This window comes from the organism of the source record quoted next, unplaced genomic scaffold (assembly GCF_019419815.1).
Source record: "Pyrus x bretschneideri cultivar Hongxiangsu unplaced genomic scaffold, Pyrus_bretschneideri_v1 Contig44, whole genome shotgun sequence".
Lineage (NCBI taxonomy): Eukaryota > Viridiplantae > Streptophyta > Magnoliopsida > Rosales > Rosaceae > Pyrus > Pyrus x bretschneideri.
This window is the reverse complement of record NW_025999768.1, coordinates 3,556,206-3,578,896: the sequence shown is the minus strand read 5'-3', so window position 1 is coordinate 3,578,896 and position 22,691 is coordinate 3,556,206. Positions and strand designations below refer to the sequence as shown.

Here is a 22,691-nt window from a genome sequence, read left to right as displayed (position 1 = left end):
GCATACGTTCAGATTTGGAGCATCACTGTCAACAGCTGATGTACTAGTAGACATTTGCCTAGAACAATCATCCCTGAAACCAGGAGTAAAAAATTCAAATGCAAGTCTGTTATCTGTTGATGTCGACCACTACAAGAGATTTCTCTTCATTTAATTGCTATTAGAAAATAACCATCACAGTTGGGTATAAAACCTTTTGTCTTCAATAATTCTCTCTGTGAGTAACACACAATGAAAGCGATGAGAATTACAATTACGATTGATGAAACTGGAAGCAAATTACAAACACTAACCGGGGTTTATTTTCGTGACTATTTCCTTCCTACTGAGCTGTCAATCTTTAATGAAGTTCGAAGTAAAACAATTTGATGCCTTCAAATAGCTTGCTGTCACAATTGAACTTCCTTGTGGGATAAGTAATGCCTACGTGCCCAAGAAAGCGCCCAATTTTGATTGTCATTGCTGACTTGATGAAACACATTGGTGTAGCTTCTTCTCCTTGGCATATGCAATCTTAGCTCTAATAACTTCCACATCATCGAAACCAACCTAACTCGATCCTATCACACAGTACACAAGTAGCATTATACATCATGGGAGATAGCTTCGAGTGTACCCCTTGATGTACTTATAGCTCATGGATCCGTCGTTTGTCACAGCAATGCCAGATGCAGGGTCTTGAGGTTTTCGCAAGTATCCATGCATAGCTGTGGTAAGGCAAACCCAAAACAAGTTTGCTAGCAGGAAACGAGTAGTTTAACCATTGCCTTATACCATAGTTGGTGTTAAGATAACTCAAAGGATCGTATAAAGCAGCATGAGCACCGGTAACATTCTCTTCAAAGGCAGATGATAGTTATATGCCTTAACATGCGCCCAGTCCAAATTCCTCTTCAGAGATTCGATTGGATAAATCAAAGATTAAAATAGGAAAATACCTAACAGCCATTGTCAATTTTAATCGTGACTGGCCAGTGTTTCTTGCCTCAGAAGTCACAGCAGCTCGCCCCTCGTCCAATAGCTTTTCCATATTGATCATATCCAAGGCTGTGTTAAGCCAAGGCCAGAGCAAGTCTATACCTTGCAAGTAACGTCTTGCTAATTCAATGGAAGACTCAATGAAAGACTTTCTATTCGAAGGACTTTCAAGTATTTTAGACAAGGCTGAAAAGTGAGCTCTTTGACCCAAAATTAGCTGAGAAGCTGCTGCTTCTTTGTTCCATATGGATAGGAGTGTCTTGATTGATGGGTTTTTGCTCTTGACAATATCGGTGAAGCTCAAGAAGCATTGCTCATGAGCAGAAGGGATGGAGAGCTGGTAGATGGATGAATTCACATTCACAAAAGCACAAATAAGATGTGTGAACAAGGCAGAGTTTATCTCCGGTATGTGAGACTTGCTGCCGGCGTACCAGTGACCAGCTCGAATCCAAGTTTGTGCAGAGCACAAAAAATTACAAGAAATAAGGAAGATGACCTTTTGAGAAATGTATGAAAGAACAATATTGAATTATATTGAGAAAAGTTTATCTGCCATGAAAGCAATGGCTAGAGAAACTTTACCTGGAACCCCTTTTTCGGCCTAGTCCCGAATCCATAAAGAGTTCAGATTAAACAGCACGTATTAATTTCAGCTTGTTTTATATAGAGAAGGAAAAAAAAAAAAAGTTACTACCACATTCTTCAGCCTAAGAACACAACTACCCCTAAATAAATAAATAATAAAGCAATATCTCGCATAAACAGAGCCTGCATTATCATCGGGGTTTCAGTTCGGAAATCTCAGCATCATTGACTGAACAGCTTCCTTTCTGTGATGTAGATACGCCTTCCATATGTCTATCACTTTTTCCGGAGAAAGCTGTCGTTGTAGGAATTGGAATGGCTTCTGTGTCAGTTTTGAGTAGGGAATAGACTTCCAAAATTGTAGGCCTATCGTCGGGATTTTCCTGCACACATAGTAGAGCTACTTGCAAGCATCTCAACAGTTTAAAAGAAGTAGAAGAATCGTCAAGTGATGGATCAATAAATTCTAGCCCTTTATCCTCTTTCCATGATATATATGCCTGAAATAATTTTAATGCTGAAGTTCAGATCAAAATTGTAGTTGTTACAGTAGTCAAAGAAAGCTATGGAACTTACATATTCCAAGAGGTGCAAACTTTCGTTCGGACCATAGTAACGTGTATTCTTCCTTCCGCTAATCAGTTGCAAAAGTAGAACGCCAAAGCTATAGACATCGTACTTCATAGAGTATATGCCCTTTTTTACATATTCAGGAGGAACATAGCCGCTGCATTGCATTCAGTAAGTACTAAAGGATATGATCATGTGTGAATAAGAATAACCGATGAGAGGCAGTTTACTTACTATGTTCCAACAATCCGGCTTGTGTTTCCTTCAAGTTCATCTTTTCCAAAAGTTTGGCCATTCCAAAATCTGAAATTTTAGCATTCATCTCATTGTCAAGCAAAATGTTGCTAGCTTTTAGATCTCGGTGAATGATAGTAACGTTCGAGTATTCTTGAAGATATAGGAGTCCCTGAGTAACCCCTTCAATGATGTGCACACGCTTTCTCCAGTCTAGGAGGTGCTTTCTGGTAGGATCTGCGAGATGACAAACTCAGTACCGATGATGTACGCAAAGGAGCAAGAGAAAAAAAACTACGAACACAGATTTCACAACTTTAAATTAGATTGCAAAGTTTGTGTTATTCTAGAATGCATTCTCAACTTTAGCAGAAAGCATGAAAAATTGCTGACCGAAAAGGTAGAAGTCCAAGCTTCTGTTTGGCATGTACTCGTAGATCAGCATTTTTTCTTCCTTCTCACTGCAGAATCCAAGAACCCGAACTAAATTTACGTGTTGTAGGTTCGCGGTAAGTGTAACCTCGTTTCCAAATTCCTCAAGTCCTTGAGTTGACGTTTTCGAAAGTCTTTTCACAGCTATTTCCTGTCCTGTCCGCAGTTTACCCTAGAAATTTTTAAGAAAATATAGCTGACATGGTTGATGAAAGAAATAGAGATCTATAACCGATCCAAAGATGAATTCAAAAGTTGCAACACTCACTGTTCACCAGAGTTTGTACAACATGTAGATAATATACGAAGTCTTACCTTGTATACGGGACCAAACCCGCCCTCTCCAAGCTTATTTTCGCTTGAAAACTTGTTTGTTGCTGCCTTGATCTCAGAAAAGCTGAACACTTGCAGATTTGAAGGATCTGATGCTCTTGAATTGCCTAGAATTATTCTCCCTGAAACCAGAAGGGAAAAGAAAAAGTGAAAACACAAATTCTGTTGACGTTATGGTACAAAAAGATAAATTATCCTCATCTAGTTGTTAAACAAACCCTCAATATTGAGAAAAACAACCTCTTGTCATCAAGAGTTTTCTCTGCAAGTAACACACCACAAAGGCTATAAGAATTACGATCAAAGTAACCGGAAGCAAAATTATAAGCAATAATCGCCGCTTGTTTTCATGACCATTTCCTTCCTCTTGAGCTGTGAATCATTAAAACAGTAGGATCTATATTAGTCATTGGATACCAATTTGATGTCTGAAAATAGCCTTATGTCAAAACATAGCATCGATAATTAACCTGTATCGTGGGATAAGTATTGCGTACCTGCCCGAGAAAGCGCCCAATTGTCATCGTCATTGGTGACTAGAAACACATTGGTACCGAGTAGTTTCTTCTCCTTGGCATATGCAATCTTAGCTCTGATAGCTTCCACATCATCGAAACCAATCCAACTCGATCCTATGATGCAGTAATTTACAACATAAGTAGCATTATACACTATGGGAGCTCGGTAGCTTCGTGTGTACCACTTGATGTACTTATAGCTCATGGATCCATCTTTTGTCACAGCAATGCCAGATGCTGGTGCCCCAATTCCATTATTTTCTTCGGGTTTCGCAAGTGTCCATGCATATCCGTGGTAAGGCAAACCCAAAACCAGTTTGCCAGCCGGAAATGAGTAGTTTAACCATTGCCTTATTCCATAGTCGGTGTTAACATGGCTCGAAGGATTGTATAAAGCTGCATGAGCACCGGTAACATTCTCCTTTGAAGGCAGATGATAGTCATACGCCACGACATGTGCCCAGTCCAAATTCCTCTTCATAGAATCAACAGGGTAACTCAATGATTCAAAAGCAGGCAAGTAACGAACGGCCATTGTCAGCATTAATCGTGACTGACTTGAGTTTCTCGACTCATAAGTCAGAGCGGCTCGCCACTCGTCCAACAGCTTACCCATGTTGATCATATCGGAGGCTTCGTTGGGCCACAGCCAGAATAAGTCTATACCCCGAAATCCATAACGCCTTGCCATTTGGATGGAGGACTCAATGAAAGACTTTCTATTAGAAGGGTTTTCGAGCATTGAGGACAAGACTGAAAAGTTAGCGTTCTCGCCCAAAATCGCTTGCCCTGTTTCAGCCTGTCCATTCCAGATGGATAGGAGTGTGATGGTGGACGGGTTCTTTCGCTTGACAATATCGGTGAAGCTCGAAAAGTATTGGACATGAGCAGAAGGGATGGAGAGCTGGTAGGTGGAGGAATTCACATCAGCAAAACCACAGATAAGATGAGTGAACAAGGCAGAATTTATCTCCGGTATAGGAGACTCGCTGCCGGCGTACCAGTAACCGGCTCTTATCCAAGTTTGTGCAGAGGAACAAGAAACAAGGAAGATGAAGGGGATGATCAGATAGGAGATATTTCTGAATTCCATGGAAATAGCTAGTTCGGTTCTCATACATAACCTCGTATCATATATTTCTGAAAGGGATCAGAAAGCAGATATTTCTGGATTCCATGGAAATGTCAAAACACCTCGAGTGACGTTAACGTTTCTAACTAATTCAATGCTTGCAACAATGCACGTACTATTGGCGATTTTTCTAGAGTACGTGGACACATACCGTTTAGGATTCAAGGACAGCTTCAATAAAACTCTTTTGCTGGTGGGACAGACGCTTAATTACCTGAGACATTCGTAAGGAGGAAATATTCAGTAGGGTACCTTTTTCAAAGGAGAGCAAACAAATTGTATGAACAAAAATTTGTATTATTGACATAAAACGTCATATTTGGAGATATAAGATCACCAAAATATACTGGATTGTGTTCTTATAAGAGCAGTCAAAAAGTATGCGTGGTTTAATTACCCTTACACAAGTTTTTCTTTTACATAATCTACGGAATGTCGTATACATAAAGTGGTTGAAAGCTTGTACCTTTGCCTTAAATTGAACAGCCCGTCCGCTGCATACGGTAAATATGAAGACCTTCGTATGCGTCAGCGACGTATATTTCTGAATTCCATGGAAATGGCTACTTCAGTTCTCATACATAACCTCGTATCATATACTTCTGAAAGGGATCAGAAAGCAGATATTTATGAATTCCTTGGAAATGTCAAAACACTTGAATTGACGTTAACGTTCCTAAGCAATTCAACGGTCACTGCAACAGTGCATTATTGGCGATTTCTGTAGAGAACGTGGACACATACTGCTTGGATTTGATCCAACTGCTTAAACCGAGTAAAAATGACCGTTAGATCAGCTTCGTCACCTGATGCATGCATAACGAGGAAATATTCAGTATAGAAAACCTGCTGTATCAATAAAATAACATTAAGGTCACTCTCTTTACCAAAAAGAAAACATTAATGTCAATCTCAATGGTGAAATTCGTCTCCATATAATAAAAATATTGAGTTCCCCAAATCCAACTTCCATACCATGTAATATGAAATATTACCACGTTGAAAAATCTTTGCATTTATTATAATGAAAATTAATGAGAATGGTTTGAAAACTTTAAGTTTTAACGATAAAGATAAAATAAAGGGTAAAATGAATAGTACCAAGATTGATTTTTTAGTGTAAAAATGTGGTTTTTCGTTAAAGTAAACAATAATAAGAGCTTTTCGTTAAAGTTCCCTTTATTATATTGGGTTAGGTGCCTTAGTTTTTGTTTGGACGTTACAGGTCGCATCGTGAAAAGGATAAAAGGGATACTGCTTGTGTCCTTCTATGGGGGATTAACGAATCTTTACTACCTGAATATTATAATTGAAACTGTTCATTCATTATCATCTTCTAAATATCATATCTGAAAAATTATTTAGTTTATAAATCTTTTAGTCATTCATCTGCATAAAACAAATGGACGGTTTATCATGATGATGCTACTTATAACCAAAACCATTGATTGGTTTAACACATATAAATGACCAAACGATCTCCGAACAGAATTTTTATTTTTATTTTTATTTTTACATATATATTCTTTAAATGATAAAGAGAATAAACAATTTTAATTATAATATTTAAACGGATCGTGTAAGCCACTTCAAGAAATGGGCCTACAAAATTCCCACGCTTTCTCAAATGCAGTCCAATAGTCCATAAACCCATAATATTAAACAGGCCCAAATGTCCAGTAAAACCCGTTGCTGTAAAACTATAAATTGCAAAACTCAGCAAATAGGGTTTCTTATTGCTAGGGTTTTGTCTGCAAGTCGCTCCTCCGTTCCCGAGCTGCAGCAGCGAAGATGGTAAGCTCTCTCTCTAACTGCATCTTCTACTCGTCGACTTCTTTCTTCTTGTTCTGATATTTGAGATCGGCCGTCGGATTTGCAGCCGTCACACAAGTCCTTCATGATCAAGAAGAAGCTGGCGAAGAAGATGAGGCAGAACCGACCCATTCCTCACTGGATCCGCATGAGGACCGACAACACCATCAGGTTCGGATCTAAGAGACACCATTTGATTTCTTTTTTTTATTTTTTACATTCGATTTATCTTTTTTGCTCTTGGAAATTTCTCCCGCCTGCTCTAATACGGCGTCGTGTTGCTTCAGGTACAACGCTAAGCGCAGGCACTGGCGCCGCACCAAGCTCGGGTTTTGAGGTGGATCACCTACTATGTGGTGGTCAAGATTTTAGTGGTCAAGATTTTAATTCTGAGAAACAGTTGGAAGCTTTTTATGTTTAATCAAAGTGGGAACTTCCATGGAGTCCCGAAGCGGAGATTGCCTTATGAAATTGGTATTTGGTTTGTAGTTTAAGTGTATTTCCAGTAATGTTGGACCAATTTTTGAATTTAGATGAGTTAATTTGAATCATGACTTCTCAATGCCTTGTTTATGCTGATATTTGTTGGTGATGGCATGCTGGTCTTTCTTAATTTAATTCGATTGCGGATTGCCTGTACCATAAGATTAGTGATATACTTGTTTGCATGACTGATTTGGCATGTTGTATTTGCCTCGTAAATCTTTATGAGGTGATGGGTAGTTCATCGTTCATATTGTACTTACTGTGATTGATATAGAATTTTGAACACAGTAGCAATGATTCTGTCCAGCCCTTGTAATCCATAAGGGTTTGGTTACGCTGATTAGTGCGTTGCTAAGATGTTCTGGTCAAAATATTTCAGTGTTTTGTTTGGATTTTGGATACATTGCATAGATAGGCATGTTGATGTTCAGCCATGGAATTGTAGGAAAATTATTTTCTTTCTTTTAGGTAGCTCGTTGTTCACTCTACGTAATGAAATTTGACATATAGTTAGCGGAAGTATCTTGTCGGTTTACTGAACAATTTGAGGTGAGAAAGGAATTGCCCTTTAGAGGGATTCAAATGGAGGTGTCTTTTACAGTAGATATATGTCTAATGATGTCCAGTTACTACTATGGAGGGATTTTCTAGTTTCTTGCGTGGATGTCAAATTGCTTTCCAAAGTGAAATTCGGCGTTATTTTCCCGGGCTGATTGAGCAGCTCCTGTTTTAGAGGAAAGTTGCACGAAGGATTACTTGGTTTTCATGCTAGGTTCTCAACTTCTCGTGTTTGCTACAGTTCATCTGATTTTCTAGGTTGGTTCATGTTACAACTCTTGCTTTAGAGGAAATTTATGTTTGCTCTGCTCATGCGTGTCGCGGATCCCAGCACAATCACTGTGATTCTAAAATTAATTACCGTACACCTATGCTTCAATGTGTACTATATGTGCACGACGAGAATAATTTATATGGAACAAGTTCACTACTACGTGTTGTCTCCTATACAATAATGCATTGTTATGTGCATGTTTTCCTCCACATGGCAATGTATATTATTGGATTGGGATGTCACGTGATGGTGGACTTGTTCTATGTAAGTTTTAGCTGTGTAAACAAAAAAAAAACCAAAAATCAAAAGTTAGCGTGCATTATGTAATTGGTTTAGCTAATTTCTTACAAATATGTTTGCATCGTTTTAAGTTAATCTAATTACGGTTTAGTGATATTCTTTTTCATTTGTAAATGAGAGATCTTACGTTTGATTTTTGTCAAGAATTTGAACCATATTATTGTGGTTGGCCTATTGCGAGGCTTAGTCCACTCCTGCACTTTTGTAGTGTAAATAATATCGTTTGTTCCAAGAAAGAAAAAAAACAATGAAGAGACTTACATTTTAGTCCTGATTGCAAAAGAAAATATTTTTTTTTTTAATTTAAACTCGGTAATTATCTTTACATGCTAAACTTTGAACTTTTGTGACACAGACTTTCTATTTTAATTACAATTAGGAAACTGAAACGAAATTCACATTAACAAATAAACCCACTGGTTCAACAAGTCACCCCACCGGCGAACTTCGTCCACCATGGCAGCAACTGGCTCCAGCCGTCATCCGTTGTCAGTCGCTGTATACACTCTCTCTCCCCTCAACCTTGAAGGACTTGTCAGCAAGACCAAGTCCATTTGGTCCCATTTTTTTTTGGGATCAAATCTTTGAAGGATTTTATTTCTACGAGTTTTTTCCCTTCTCCCTCCCATCTCCTCTCTCCTTCCCCCGGATTTGTTGTCTCTCCTGTTAGACAAATAAGGAATATGGTTGGAGTCCTTGTGTAATTGTATATAATATTATTATTGGAAGAATAAGCCGTACTACAGCCGTCAAGCCGTCCTACAGCCGTCCTACCTTGTCCTACCTACACACTAGGACGGCTACCTTGTCCTCTACAGCCGTCCTACCTTGTCCTACCTACACACTAGGACGGCTACCTTGTCCTCTACAGCCGTCCTACCTTGTCCTACCTACACACTAGGACGGCTACCTTGTCCTACCTACACATTTGTATCATGTATATATATCCTTGTAATCTTGTAGAGAAAGATAATGAAAAAATAAGCATTCTCTTCCATTTGCATTCTCTTCCATAAGCATTCTCTTCCATTTGCATTCTCTTCCATTTTTCCACATTCATGTATCAATAACAAATATAATTTTTAGCCTACATACCTTTTCCTACATGGTATACAGAGCAGGTTTATAACCCTAGCCCTAATTTTTTTTTCGGCAGCTTTCTCTGCCGTTCCCATGGCTGTTCGTGGCCCGTCCCGTCCCTCCTCTGCTCGTCCTCCCCTCCACTGCACCTACTGCAATTTTGATTATCATACCCGAGACACCTGCCATAAACTTCATGGCTATCCCGTTGGCCATCCCCTCCATGGCCAACCGTGGCGATCACCGCGCCATGTCACTGCTTCCAGTTCTTCCCGCAGCCATGCACCTTCCAGTCCTCCCCAGCAGCCACGGTTTTCTGCTTCCCGGCCCCATAATTTCACCCAGGCCCATCACGTGCAAGGCACCCAGGCCCCCGCCTCCTCTTCTACTCCAGCGACCCACCAAGTGCACGGGACCCAGCCCACTTTGCATGACTTGCAGCTTGCCATGCCTGACCTCTCTGCCGAGCAGCACTCCCGTGTTCTAGCTGCTCTACGTGACACCACCACCCCTCCTCAGGCCAATGCCGTGCTCACTACTGATTTTGCCCAAGGTTTGTTACCTGTCACCTCTCGTCATGGTCAATGGATTCTTGACAGTGGTGCTACGGATCATATTACTTCTTCCGCTTCATGTTTGGTTAATCGTTCTCCTTCACATTTGCCGCCTGTTTCTTTGCCTAGTGGTGCTTCCGCTCCCATTACTTTTACCGGCACTCTTCCTTTAAATTCCTCAATTACTTTGAAGGATGTTTTATGTGTCCCTAATTTCCGAGTAGACCTTTTATCGGTTGGTAAACTTACAGATGGATTATCGTGTTCCATAACCTTCTTTCCTTCTTGGTGTGTTTTGCAGGACTTGGTTTCGAAGGCGATGATTGGTGTGGGTAAGCGACGTGGCGATCTGTATTACCTTGTGGCCCTTACCTCTTCTCTCCCCACCCGTCAACCTCTCTGCAACATCATTACCATCCCCTCCTCCCTCTGGCATAGGCGTCTTGGTCACCCCTCATCCACTCGTTTGCAAGCTTTAGCATCTAGCTCTCTTAATTGCACTTTTGATTCTAGTCATATTTGTGATGTTTGTCCGTTGGCAAAACAAACTCGTCAACCTTTTCCTTTGAGTTCCATTTCATCAACTTTCCCTTTTGCTTTAATTCATTGTGATATTTGGGGCCCGAATCATCAATCTTCTCTTTCTGGTGCTAATTATTTCTTAACCATTGTGGATGATTTTTCTCGCTTTACGTGGGTCTTCCTCATGAAATATAAATCCGACACTCAACAATTAATTAAGGATTTTTTTGCTTATGTCACTACCCAATTCCGCACTACCATCCAATGCATTCGTACTGACAATGGTGGTGAATTTTTATCTCTTCGTAGTTTTTTCTCTGATCATGGGGTGCTTTTACAAACTTCTTGTGTTTATACCCCCCAACAAAATGGCGTTGTTGAAAGAAAACATCGTCATCTTCTTGAAACCGCTCGCGCCCTTCGTTTTCAATCCCATCTTCCTATCAAGTTTTGGGGGGAATGTGTTCTTACCGCTACTTATCTCATCAATCGTCTCCCTACCCGTCTTCTCCATCATAAATCCCCATTTGAGGTTCTCTTTTCGAAAACCCCATCTTATGACCACTTCCGCGTCTTTGGTTGTCTGGCATATGCCACCTCTGTCACTCCCACCACCAAATTTTCCCCTCGGGCTCATCGTTGCATTTTTCTCGGTTATCCTCATGGACAAAAGGCCTATACCCTTTACGATCTCGACAATCACTGCATTTTCACTAGTCGAGACGTCATCTTTCACGAAAGTACTTTCCCTTATGCCGTTTCTCACCCTCCTATCCCATCCTCTTCGCCTACCCTACCCATCCCACCCCCTCTGGACTTTACATATAACCCACCCCTTCCTGCCCCGACGCCTCACCCTCCTCCACCTTCCTCCCCTTCCACGCCTCCCACAGATTCCCTTGATGCCCCATTACCCGTTCCTCTCCATGCCCCTGCCCTCTCGGCATCCCCTCCTTCCCCTCCCCCCCTCGCTACTTCTTTACCTTTCACCCTTTTACCCACGGACATCCCTACCCCCCCACTACCTACCAATCCTCCCCTTCCCCGCACCTCTTCCCGTGCCCATAAACCTCCATCCTATTTAAAAGACTACGTTTGCTCGCAGGTGATTCTGCCATCCCACCCATCTTCGACTTCGCAACCCGGTTCTACACAAGGTACGCGATATCCACTTTGTAATTTTCTCTCTTATCACCGTTACTCTCCCAGACATTTTTCTTACATTAACTCTGTCAGTCGGACTGTGGAGCCTTCCTCCTTTGCCGAGGCTGCCACTGACCCCAATTGGCAACGTGCTATGACTGAGGAGCTTCAAGCTTTACATGCTAATGATACTTGGACTTTAACTTCCTTGCCCCCTGGCAAAATTCCCATTGGTTGTAAGTGGGTGTACAAACTCAAGCACAATTCCGACGGCTCTATTGACCGCTACAAAGCTCGTTTGGTTGCTAAAGGCTTCACTCAAGCTGAAGGTATTGATTATCATGACACTTTTTCTCCTACTGCTAAGATGATTACGGTGCGTTGTCTTCTTGCTCTTGCTGCTAGTCAGTCTTGGTCTCTTCATCAGCTTGATGTTAATAATGCTTTCTTACATGGTGACTTACATGAAGAAATCTATATGTCTCCTCCTCCTGGTTTCGGCGACAGGGGGAGAATCTTATGTGTCGCCTTCACAAGTCACTTTATGGTCTTAAGCAGGCTTCTCGCCAATGGTTTGCCAAATTCACTAGTGCCATCATTTCTGCCAGTTTTCAACAATCCAAAGCTGACTATTCATTGTTCACTAAAAAGTCTGGTATTTCTTTCACAGCTTTGCTCATTTATGTGGATGATATTGTGATTACAGGCAATGATGCTAGTGCCATTAATTCTCTGAAGTCTTTTCTCCGTGATCATTTTCGGATAAAAGACCTTGGTGATTTAAAATATTTTTTGGGTATTGAGGTTTCTCGTTCCAAACAAGGGATTTATATTTCTCAACGCAAGTATGCATTAGAGATTCTCAAGGACTATGGTTTTTTGGGAGCACGACCCATTGCTTTTCTTATGGATGACACAAAATTATCTGATAAATGAGAACTTCTCAAGGATCCTGAAAAGTATCGACGATTAGTAGGTCGGTTAATATATCTCACTATCACTCGGCCGGATATCACCTATTATGTGCATGTTCTAAGCCGTTTTATGCACGAGCCAAGGATATCTCATATGGATGCTGCGCTTCGTATTGTTCGTTATTTGAAGGCTACTCCAGGTTAAGGTTTATTATTTCGTTCTGACAACCAGACCAAGTTAACTGCGTTTTGTGATTCTGATTGGGCAGGTTGCCCTATCACTCGCCGTTCGACTACTGGGTATTGTGTATTCTTGGGCGGTTCTTTGATTTCTTGGCGGACGAAACGACAGAAAACCGTTTCGCTCTCTTCAGCAGAGGCGGAATATAGGGCCATGGCAGGTGCTTGTTGCGAGATAGTTTGGCTTCGTTTTTTGTTGAAGGATTTGAACATTCCTTTGGATGGTCCTTCCATTTTATTTTGTGATAATCAAGCAGCGTTACATATAGCTGACAATCCTGTTTTTCATGAACGAACTCGTCACATTGAGATGGATTGTCACTTTATACGAGATAAGATTGTAGATGGCACAATAGAGACCAAGCATGTGGGTACGGCACAACAGTTGGCAGACTTGTTTACCAAACCTCTTGGGAAAGAAAAGTTTTCGGGTATGCTACGCAAGTTGGGAGTTCTTGACATCCACTCTCCAACTTGAGGGGGAGTGTTAGACAAATAAGGAATATGGTTGGAGTCCTTGTGTAACTGTATATAATATTATTATTGGAAGAATAAGCCGTCCTACAGCCGTCCTACATTGTCCTACCTACACACTAAGACGGCTACCTTGTCCTCTACAGCCGTCCTACCTTGTCCTACCTACACACTAGGACGGCTACCTTGTCCTCTACAGCCATCCTACCTTGTCCTACCTACACACTAGGACGGCTACCTTGTCCTACCTACACATTTGTATCATGTATATATATCCTTGTAATCTTGTAGAGAAAGATAATGAAAAAATAAGCATTCTCTTCCATTTGCATTCTCTTCCATTTTTCCACATTCATGTATCAATAACAAATATAATTTTTAGCCTACATACCTTTTTCTACATCTCCCCTTATCTCTCAGTTTCTCTCTCTAGAAAGATCAGTTTTGCTATGTTGTTCCAAGTGGGAGTACCCCGTAACTTGCGATGAATGAGTTGTAAATATATCTAAAAGGAGCCAAATATGGCCGTGCAGTTTGGAAGGCCACAAAAATGTCTAACCAACTTATCCGTGGAAACCGAAACGGCGAAACGAAACTCCAAAACAAGAGCAGCAATCGACGGGCAGCCCTGCGTTGCCCCCCTCCCACATCTCCTATAAATTTCGAGGCGGCTGAGGGGCACAACTTAGGCCATCAGGGGAAAAAGGGACAGAGTTAGGCTGCCGACAAATCCTATTCGTACTTTCTTTTACTTTCCGTTTCTCTCTTCCTCGTGTCTCTTCCGACGAGGAGGCCCAGAGGTTGAGAGCACTCCTTGTGGCGCATTTCGTGGTGGGGAAGCAGTGAAACAGCGGAGCTCTTTCGGGCCTGAGAGCCTAAGAAGGCGGTGTTGTGCCGTCGGTCAATCATGGCCAACATCTCCTTAGAAGACGTCAAGAACGAGAACGTCGACCTCGTACGTATTTGAGTTTGCATGATTTTACGTTGTTTTTTTTTTTTTGAAGTTTCATGCAATGGTATGCCAGTGGCAATGTGTTTGAATTGTTTGTGTGTCTTTCGTAGGAGCGAATCCCCGTTGAGGAAGTTTTCGAGCAGCTGAAATGCACGAAAGGTGGATTGACGGCCGAGGAAGGCCAGAAGCGGCTGCAGATCTTCGGCCCGAACAAGCTTGAGGAGAAGAAGGAGTGCAAGGTCCTCAAGTTCCTGGGATTTATGTGGAATCCTCTATCATGGGTCATGGAGTGCGCTGCTATCATGGCCCTGGTTTTGGCCAATGGAGGGGTAATATTAATGTTAATCAATTTAATCAAACGAAAGAAAAATGATTTCGGCACTTCCTTTTTCTTCCCATGCACAACTTTTTTCTGGTCGTTCGATTAAATAAGGAAGAATGTCATGAACAATGCAGGGCAAGCCAACTGACTGGCCAGACTTCGTCGGTATTATGGTGTTGTTGCTCATCAACTCAACCATCAGTTTCATCGAGGAAAACAATGCCGGAAATGCTGCGGCAGCTCTGATGGCTAGTCTTGCCCCTAAGACTAAGGTCTTGAGGGATGGAAAATGGGGGGAGCAAGAGGCAGAAATCCTGGTGCCAGGAGATGTGATCAGCATCAAGTTGGGAGATATCGTCCCAGCTGATGCGCGTCTCTTGGAAGGTGATCCTCTCAAGATTGACCAGGCTGCTCTCACCGGTGAGTCCCTTCCTGTTACCAGGAACCCAGGAGATGAGGTATTCTCTGGCTCTACCTGCAAGCAGGGTGAGATCGAAGCTGTTGTCATTGCCACCGGTGTCCATACCTTCTTCGGAAAGGCTGCTCACCTTGTGGATAGCACCAACCAAGTGGGTCACTTCCAAAAGGTAAGCGCATTGACGCGTTTCTTTTCGTTGTCAGTCATCGAATTTTATGTAAACTATTGTGTGGTATCTCAATCCAATTATATAACAGTGACAATGACATCTCGGTTCCATGGAAGTTTTCCTCTTTCAGTTCAGGGCGTTTTACTAATTTTGTATTATCTTGGAAGGTGTTGACATCCATCGGAAACTTCTGCATATGCTCCATTGCTGTGGGAATGGTAATTGAGATCCTGGTGATGTATCCAATTCAGCACAGGGCATACAGAGATGGTATTGACAACCTGCTGGTGCTTCTGATCGGAGGTATCCCGATTGCCATGCCCACGGTCTTGTCCGTGACCATGGCTATTGGGTCTCACCGCCTTTCACAGCAAGGCGCCATCACCAAGAGGATGACAGCCATTGAAGAGATGGCTGGGATGGACGTCCTTTGCAGTGATAAGACCGGTACCCTCACCCTCAACAAGCTTACCGTCGATAAGAGTCTAATTGAGGTTAGTGTAATAACCCGAATACGTGCCATATTTCAGTATAATATTGACCTTAAATTCGGAGGCGTGGCAGTCAGTAACCAAGATAGTAGATATGATTATTTGCCTATGATTCTCGTTATGTGATCAGTACTTATTTTGGGTGTGATTATAATTCAGGTGTTCCCGAAGAACGTGGATAAGGATGGCGTGGTGTTGCTCTCTGCTAGGGCCTCCAGGGTTGAAAACCAGGACGCCATTGATGCCTCGATTGTTAATATGTTGGCCGACCCTAAGGAGGTACACAATTCAATCCATTTTTACTTCTCCTGCAGCAGCATGCCTGATTGAAGAAGCTCATCCTTATTCTGATTTGTTGATGTTTTTGTAGGCAAGAGCAGGAATCACTGAGGTGCATTTCCTGCCCTTCAATCCCGTCGACAAGCGCACAGCAATCACCTACATCGATGCCAATGGCGACTGGCACAGATGCAGCAAGGGTGCACCTGAGCAAGTAAGCCCTTGTACCAATACTACCAAGCACATTTTACGCACCGGATCCCATGAGAACTCCAAACGTAAATATTTTGAGGAAAGAAAAAAATATTGATAACCAACTATTTTACTTGTCTACCAGATCATTGACCTTTGCGATCTCAAGGGAGAAGCAAGGAAGAAGGCCCATGCTGTCATTGACAACTATGCAGAACGTGGTCTCCGCTCATTGGGAGTTGCTCGACAGGTGAATAACCACGACGAAATGCCTCAATGGTGTTTGTTCTGTTTCTAACCCCAGAAAGATGAATTTCCTGACATAAATTTGATTCCATTCTCTATGATTTTACAGACAGTTCCTGAGAAGACAAAGGAGAGCGCTGGCAATCCATGGGAGTTTGTCGGTTTACTGCCTCTCTTTGATCCTCCCAGGCACGACAGTGCTGAGACTATCCGTCGTGCTCTTGAGCTCGGTGTAAATGTTAAGATGATCACTGGTGACCAACTTGCCATTGGGAAAGAGACTGGTCGCAGGCTTGGCATGGGAACTAACATGTATCCGTCATCCACCCTTCTAGGACAGAGCAAGGACGAGTCCATTGCCTCCATGCCTGTTGATGAGCTCATCGAAAAGGCTGATGGATTCGCCGGAGTCTTTCCTGGTAACTAAAACACTATTTTTTCGAGTGCCAATAGCAACTCCCGTTAGTGGTTTTAAACCTAAAACTAATGCACATATATTTGTGGCATACAGAGCACAAGTACGAGATTGTAAAGAAGCTACAGGAGAGGAAGCATATCTGCGGGATGACTGGAGATGGTGTGAATGATGCCCCGGCGCTCAAGAGGGCGGACATTGGTATTGCCGTGGCAGATGCAACTGACGCAGCCAGGAGCGCGTCGGACATTGTCCTGACAGAGCCAGGGCTGAGTGTGATTGTGAGTGCCGTCTTGACAAGCAGAGCCATCTTCCAGAGGATGAAGAACTATACAATCTACGCTGTTTCCATCACAATCCGTATTGTGGTGGGATTCATGCTCGTTGCTCTCATCTGGAAGTTCGACTTCTCGCCTTTCATGGTCTTGGTTATCGCTGTCCTGAACGATGGGACTATCATGACCATCTCCAAGGACAGAGTGAAGCCGTCTCCTCTCCCTGACTCATGGAAGCTCAAGGAAATCTTCGCCACTGGCGTTGTCCTTGGAACCTACATGGCTGTCATGACCGTGGTCTTCTTTTGGCTTGCAAATAGCACCAACTTCTTCGGAGTATGTAAACAAACTCTTAGAGATCAAAAATCAAATGCCAACACTCAATTGATGATTTAAGTCTAATACAAATGCTAAAAAGATCTCTACTTTTTACAGAAACATTTTGGAGTGCACAATATCTCAGACAACCCGAAACAGCTTAACTCGGCTATCTACCTACAAGTGAGCATCATCAGCCAAGCGCTCATCTTCGTGACTCGATCAAGGAGCTGGTCCTTCGTCGAACGCCCTGGTCTCATGCTTATGGTCGCCTTTCTTGCAGCTCAGTTGGTTAGTATATCATTTTACCCTTTGAAACTCAATTTCCGTCTCACTTTATGTGCCACTTAGATTCTAAAAAATAAGTACGTCCGATACAGTTGGTAGTATTTTTCGCTTTTCACCATAACTTACCTTGCTAATTTGGGGTACCTTTTTCTTCAGGTGGCCACGCTCATCGCTGTGTACTGCAGCTGGGGCTTTGCCAGAATCGAAGGCGTTGGATGGGGATGGGCCGGTGTCATCTGGATCTACAGCATCGTCACCTACTTCCCCCTCGATATCTTCAAGTTCATTATCCGCTACGCATTGACCGGGAAGGCCTGGGATAACATTGTCCAGAACAAGGTTTGTTTTTCACGCTCTACCAAAAAAACGTTACTCCTTTTACTCTTTTCACTCGTTTCCCGACCTAATCTTGCTTGCTAATGTTTTGTTTACGCACAAAGACCGCCTTCACATCGAACAATGACTACGGAAAGGGGGCAAGAGAAGCGCAATGGGCGTCAGCTCAGCGTTCGCTCAGCGGTCTCCAGCCTCCGGAAGCATTGTTCCACGGCAACCACGGGGAGCAGGCGGAGCTAGCTGAGCAGGCCAAGAGGCGCGCGGAAGTCGCTAGGTAAAATGATGCTTCCTTGTACAAAAACAAAAAAAGGGCACTCAAAAAACAGCAGCATGCTTCCTACGTTGGAGAAATTTTTAGTTGTGACTGGAATACAGATGGTACACCATGTGTTTTTATGTAAGTGGTGGAAAATTTTAATTTTTAAGTTATTAACCTTTTAACACACATATTCCACCATTTATATAAAGACACGTGGTATACCGTCTCATGTGACGATCACACTGAAAAATCTTCCCTTTGTTGGTTCGTTCGAGGCCTATTCTTGGTTCATATGTTTTGAACAAATCGATACACGTATATGCGCGAATAAAATAATAAAAATTATTTGAATTTTTGCATCTGATGTTCTATGTTATGCATGCAGGCTGAGGGAACTGCACACGTTAAAGGGACACGTCGAATCAGTGGTTAAGCTGAAGGGGCTAGACATTGACACCATCCAACAACACTACACTGTTTAGAACACTTGCTGAAAAGGCAAAGGTGGACGCAAGGAGTGCTCAGAGAGAAGCTGCAACGATATATATATATATATATTTACAAATATATAGTATTTATATATATTTTATGTTATGAAAGTAGAGATGGTAAATGCTGGGAAAGCCAGCTGAATGGATTTGTCTTTATATTAGATATTGGAAAAAACTAAAACTCTTTGGGATGGAATGAAGATGAATTATTGGGGTTATTTTCTACTTTTTTTTTAAGATAGGCTAAAAAATTCATGTGTTTAAGGTACACTATCCTCTCACCTTTTTATTTTATTTTTTGTTTTTTTATTTTTATAAGAATGAGGGATTGTATTGCCTAGGAATCAATAGTGCAAGAAGAATTTAGTGGTTCACAGTGAAATTATTCCAAGATTAATTATCATGCATGATTAACGAAATCTCAACCGAGTTCAAATTTTCTGTATTTATTTTGTATGTGGCTTCTATCATTAATTGACACGTCCTTAACTTTACGATCACAAATTTAGCGCGTGTCAATCGCTGGTAGAGGTCACACACAAAAATAAGTACAAAATATTTGATTTCATCTCAACATGGGTTTGTTACAAGTGTATTATAAATCTTGTTACTATAAATCCGTACTTAGATGCTCGAGGACAGACACAATATTCTAATTGACTAACCTAACAAGTTAACGTATGAAATTTTTCATGTTTTATTGAATATGAAAGGAAATGAGAAGCAAGCGTTAAGCTTGTTATAAAATGACACGAGATTATGCCCAACAATGATAAAATCAAAATAGCCTTCGTGTGCATATATGATATATATTATACCAACTTTGGATTTGTTTACTAACTAGTTATTTGTTTAGTTCAAATCCTTTCCCATTGATTTAAGAAAGAAAATAGCCTTCATCTTGGAAAAACAAAAACTTGTGAACTGTGTTTTGACCACTTTATTTATATGATAACTCTCACAAAAACCTAAAAACATTTTTATTTTGACTCTACACCATGTTACTTGTTGTAAGAACTGTCCTCATCATGCTATTCTTATTATATTTGTACTACATTTTTAATAGAGACAGAACTCTCATGTGTTAGCAAGCCTAAGCCAATATATATATATATGGGTGGAAGGGAAATTGGTCATATTAACATGTTGTTGCTGCAATCTAATTTCTGACAAAACAAAATTCTTCATAAAAACACATTTCTTCACCATTTTATCAATCGATTTGTTTCCCTTTCACTTTCCAAGACACTATTTATTATTATTTTTTAGGTTACAAGCAATAATGGGCAGAGTCGTTAGAGCCAAGTAAAACTAAAATAGGGAGATTTTATTGATCTTGTGAAGTCGGTGCTACTAGAAAAACAAAATAACAAAAACAAACATTTAATATTTATAGATATTAGGGTGAAAATCTTTTCTAAAAAGTAAAATACCGGCCAAAACGAAAAGCAAGACAATAATGTTATTTGTATAAAATTGATACACTTGCTAAGACATTATCTAATACAGTTTAACTCGATCATTGCATGTGCATGTAGTCTTATGCAGATATGTAGCTAGTAGATTACAACTGTGTTTCCCCAATCGAACGTTTTGTTTATGAGGTTTTCTCTTTGCTTGCTATAGCCTTATGGATAGTAGTGGTGACAAAGTAGTACTACAATGCCTGAGGCCACATAGATGAGAGAGGCCGTACATTTGAACCAGACAGGAAATGGGATTGTGACGGAAATGAAGAAGGCGGTGATTCCGAAGAAGACCCCGAAATAATGGAAGAGATGAACTATTATCCGTGGAGAGTTGGAGTGTTGGATAAATTTGCTAACCATGATACAAGTAAAGGCAAGTAGGATTGCGAGACCGAGAAAGCAAAAGGTTAGAGGGAGCTGGTTGGAGTGAAGTTGGATGGGAATGAGAGCCATTCCAATGGCTGTCGACAAGCAATATGCCACGATAATCTTCGCCCAGTCAAAGTTGTGCTTTCTAGTCCTAGAGCTGGCAGCGGAGGCTGGCAGCAGCGGTGGTGGTGGTAGTGGTGATGGTGGTTGATCAGTCGCCGGTACTATTGCTTCTGGGTCAAGATCATTGTCCAATGTGCTGATGAAGATCTTGTTGAGTAGTTGCTGCAAAAATGCCTGAAGGCACTGATAAGCACTAGCAATACAGTAGTTCATACTTGTACCTGATAAGTATAACCCTACACAGCTGTGGATCGAGGGAAACTGATGGTTAAATTCTTAGTTCCATGAGAGAATTCATGGTGGATTTTATACACCTCGGGCAGAGCTTTACGCGTACAAGTAGAAAAAGGTCGTGAGAGAGTGAGAATAGAAAAGGATCGTTACAGAGAGAGAGAGATGGACTGGCGAAGTAGGAGAGAGAGAGAGAGAGATGGATTGGCGAAGTAGAAGAGAGAGAGAGAGAGAGAGAGAGAGATGGATTGGCGAAGTAGAATAAGGCCGTGAGAGAGAGTGAATAGAAAAAAGGTACAGAGAGAGAGAAGAGAGTGAATAGAAAAAAGGTACTGAGACAGAGAGACAGAGGTACTCAGAGAGGGAGAGAGAGAATGACAGAATAACGGGAGAATAAGAAAGAAAAATAAAGGTTCTTAGAAGAAAGGAAATAAAAGGTTCTTAGAGCGAGAGTAGAGAGAGAATGAGGTCGTAAGAGAGTGAGAATAGAAAAAAGAGGTTTTTTGAAATGGTTGAAATAACTAAAAATTGGATATATTTCAAAAGTTAAAAATCATTAAAAATTGGATCTATTTTAAAAGGTAGTCTATAAAATCGGACCTATTTCAAATTTTTCTTAGAAAAAAAAGGTCGTTAGAGAGAGAGAGATGGATTGGCGAAGTAGCCTCAAGAGGTGTACAAATGGAATACAGTCAAGAGCCTACAAATAAAATTCATTCGCATTTTCAAAAAAAAATAAAATAAAATTCATTCGCTTCAGACAGTCAAGAGCCTCCTAAACAAAGTCATTTGCTTTGACGGTGAGAAGTAGGGATGGGCAACGGTTATAACAGGCGGATAACAATGATTATTTACCCATAACTATTTATGTTCATTCCCGCATAACAGTTTATCCCTTGGATAATTGCATAAACGGTTATATTCATACACATAACCGTTTATAAACGGTTAGCCATACCCATAACCGTGTACCCATTTAATCATAACTGTTTACCCATTTACCTGTTTTTGAACCAATTTATCATTTTTTTACCCATTTACTCATTCTTTCACCCGTCTAAATGTTTTTTTTAACAACTTGAAATTTACAAAAAAAAAAATTGTCATAATTTTTATTTTTTAACAATTAAACACCATTGTATGTATATTTTAGTATGCATTTCCCTATTTTAATCATTTAAGTCCTCGTACAATTCTAATAATTGAAATAATAGTTTACGAACGATATTTTTCTGCTACACCCAAGCAAGTCTTTAATTATAATCCATATGATTACAAAGTAAAGTTTCTAAAAACAAAAAGTAATCATTATCTTGAATACTAGATGATTCAAAGCTCCAAAATATTTCAAAACTAGACACTTTTGAACACTAATGCTTTAGCACGTTCAATCACAAAGTCTCATCGACTCATTGTCACCAAAAGAGGCTTACAAAAGAAATGTATAAATTGAATTAGTATCTCATTTAGGAACACCGACACCAATTAGCATGAATCCAATAGGGGTAAGTAATCACATAAGATTTACATTGTACATTCAGTTATCATAAAAAAAATAAAAAAAGCAAATAAAAGCGATCCTTAGTCCTCCTCCTCTCTAATATACATACATACATACATACATACATATATATATAGCACCTACAAATGAAGGGTCCTGATAATCGTTCAAGTCGCATCGCTGTGGTACACAATATCATCTATTTTCTTTATGAGTGTACAATACATATATATATATAAATTAAATGGATAAATGGTTATCCGTTATAATCGCAGATAATATCCATAATCAATGGATACCCGTTATAACCGCGGGTAATACCCATAATCGTCCATTTAAATTTCAGCCATTTGGTTGTCTAAACGGTTATCCATATCCGTAACCGTGAATTTTAAATGAACGGAT

General features: G+C 40.8%; 3 protein-coding genes and 1 pseudogene across 3 annotated transcripts; 2 read left to right on the top strand and 2 right to left on the bottom strand.

The window, feature by feature from the left end:
• Window positions 1–102: 102 nt before the first annotated feature.
• LOC125469566 lies at window positions 103–1,504 on the bottom strand (annotated as a pseudogene).
• Window positions 1,493–5,390, bottom strand: LOC103933851 (cysteine-rich receptor-like protein kinase 4). The gene is given in 9 exon segments (XM_009343544.3): window positions 1,493–2,066; window positions 2,143–2,293; window positions 2,371–2,422; window positions 2,425–2,607; window positions 2,764–2,974; window positions 3,118–3,257; window positions 3,376–3,507; window positions 3,633–4,999; window positions 5,252–5,390. Coding segments are annotated over 8 exon segments (2,316 nt in total). The 5' UTR covers window positions 4,771–4,999; window positions 5,252–5,390; the 3' UTR covers window positions 1,493–1,757.
• A 1,055-nt stretch (window positions 5,391–6,445) lies between these two features.
• Window positions 6,446–7,159, top strand: LOC103955944 (60S ribosomal protein L39-1). The gene is made up of 3 exons (XM_009367857.2): window positions 6,446–6,579; window positions 6,665–6,768; window positions 6,885–7,159. The coding sequence occupies exons 1-3, from the start codon at window positions 6,577–6,579 to the stop codon at window positions 6,931–6,933; spliced, it is 156 nt and encodes a 51-aa protein (XP_009366132.1). The 5' UTR covers window positions 6,446–6,576; the 3' UTR covers window positions 6,934–7,159.
• Window positions 7,160–13,700: 6,541 nt separating this feature from the next.
• Window positions 13,701–18,933, top strand: LOC103933849 (ATPase 8, plasma membrane-type). The gene is made up of 13 exons (XM_009343542.3): window positions 13,701–14,097; window positions 14,205–14,423; window positions 14,551–15,003; window positions 15,171–15,497; window positions 15,654–15,773; window positions 15,865–15,987; window positions 16,111–16,215; window positions 16,321–16,630; window positions 16,723–17,237; window positions 17,337–17,510; window positions 17,664–17,846; window positions 17,948–18,117; window positions 18,488–18,933. Exons 1-13 carry the CDS (start codon window positions 14,050–14,052, stop codon window positions 18,582–18,584), a joined length of 2,844 nt encoding a protein of 947 aa, XP_009341817.1. The 5' UTR covers window positions 13,701–14,049; the 3' UTR covers window positions 18,585–18,933.
• The last annotated feature ends 3,758 nt before the right edge of the window (window positions 18,934–22,691 follow it).

Bases quoted from the DNA above. Each gene is read 5' to 3' on its own strand.
- LOC103933849 (XM_009343542.3), top strand. From the start codon at position 14,050: ATGGCCAACATCTCCTTAGAAGACGTCAAGAACGAGAACGTCGACCTC. The intron at 14,098-14,204 runs GTACGTATTTGA...TGTCTTTCGTAG, and splicing joins AGAACGAGAACGTCGACCTC to GAGCGAATCCCCGTTGAGGA. The intron at 15,988-16,110 runs GTAAGCCCTTGT...CTTGTCTACCAG, and splicing joins GCAAGGGTGCACCTGAGCAA to ATCATTGACCTTTGCGATCT.
- LOC103955944 (XM_009367857.2), top strand. The intron at 6,769-6,884 runs GTTCGGATCTAA...GTGTTGCTTCAG, and splicing joins AGGACCGACAACACCATCAG to GTACAACGCTAAGCGCAGGC.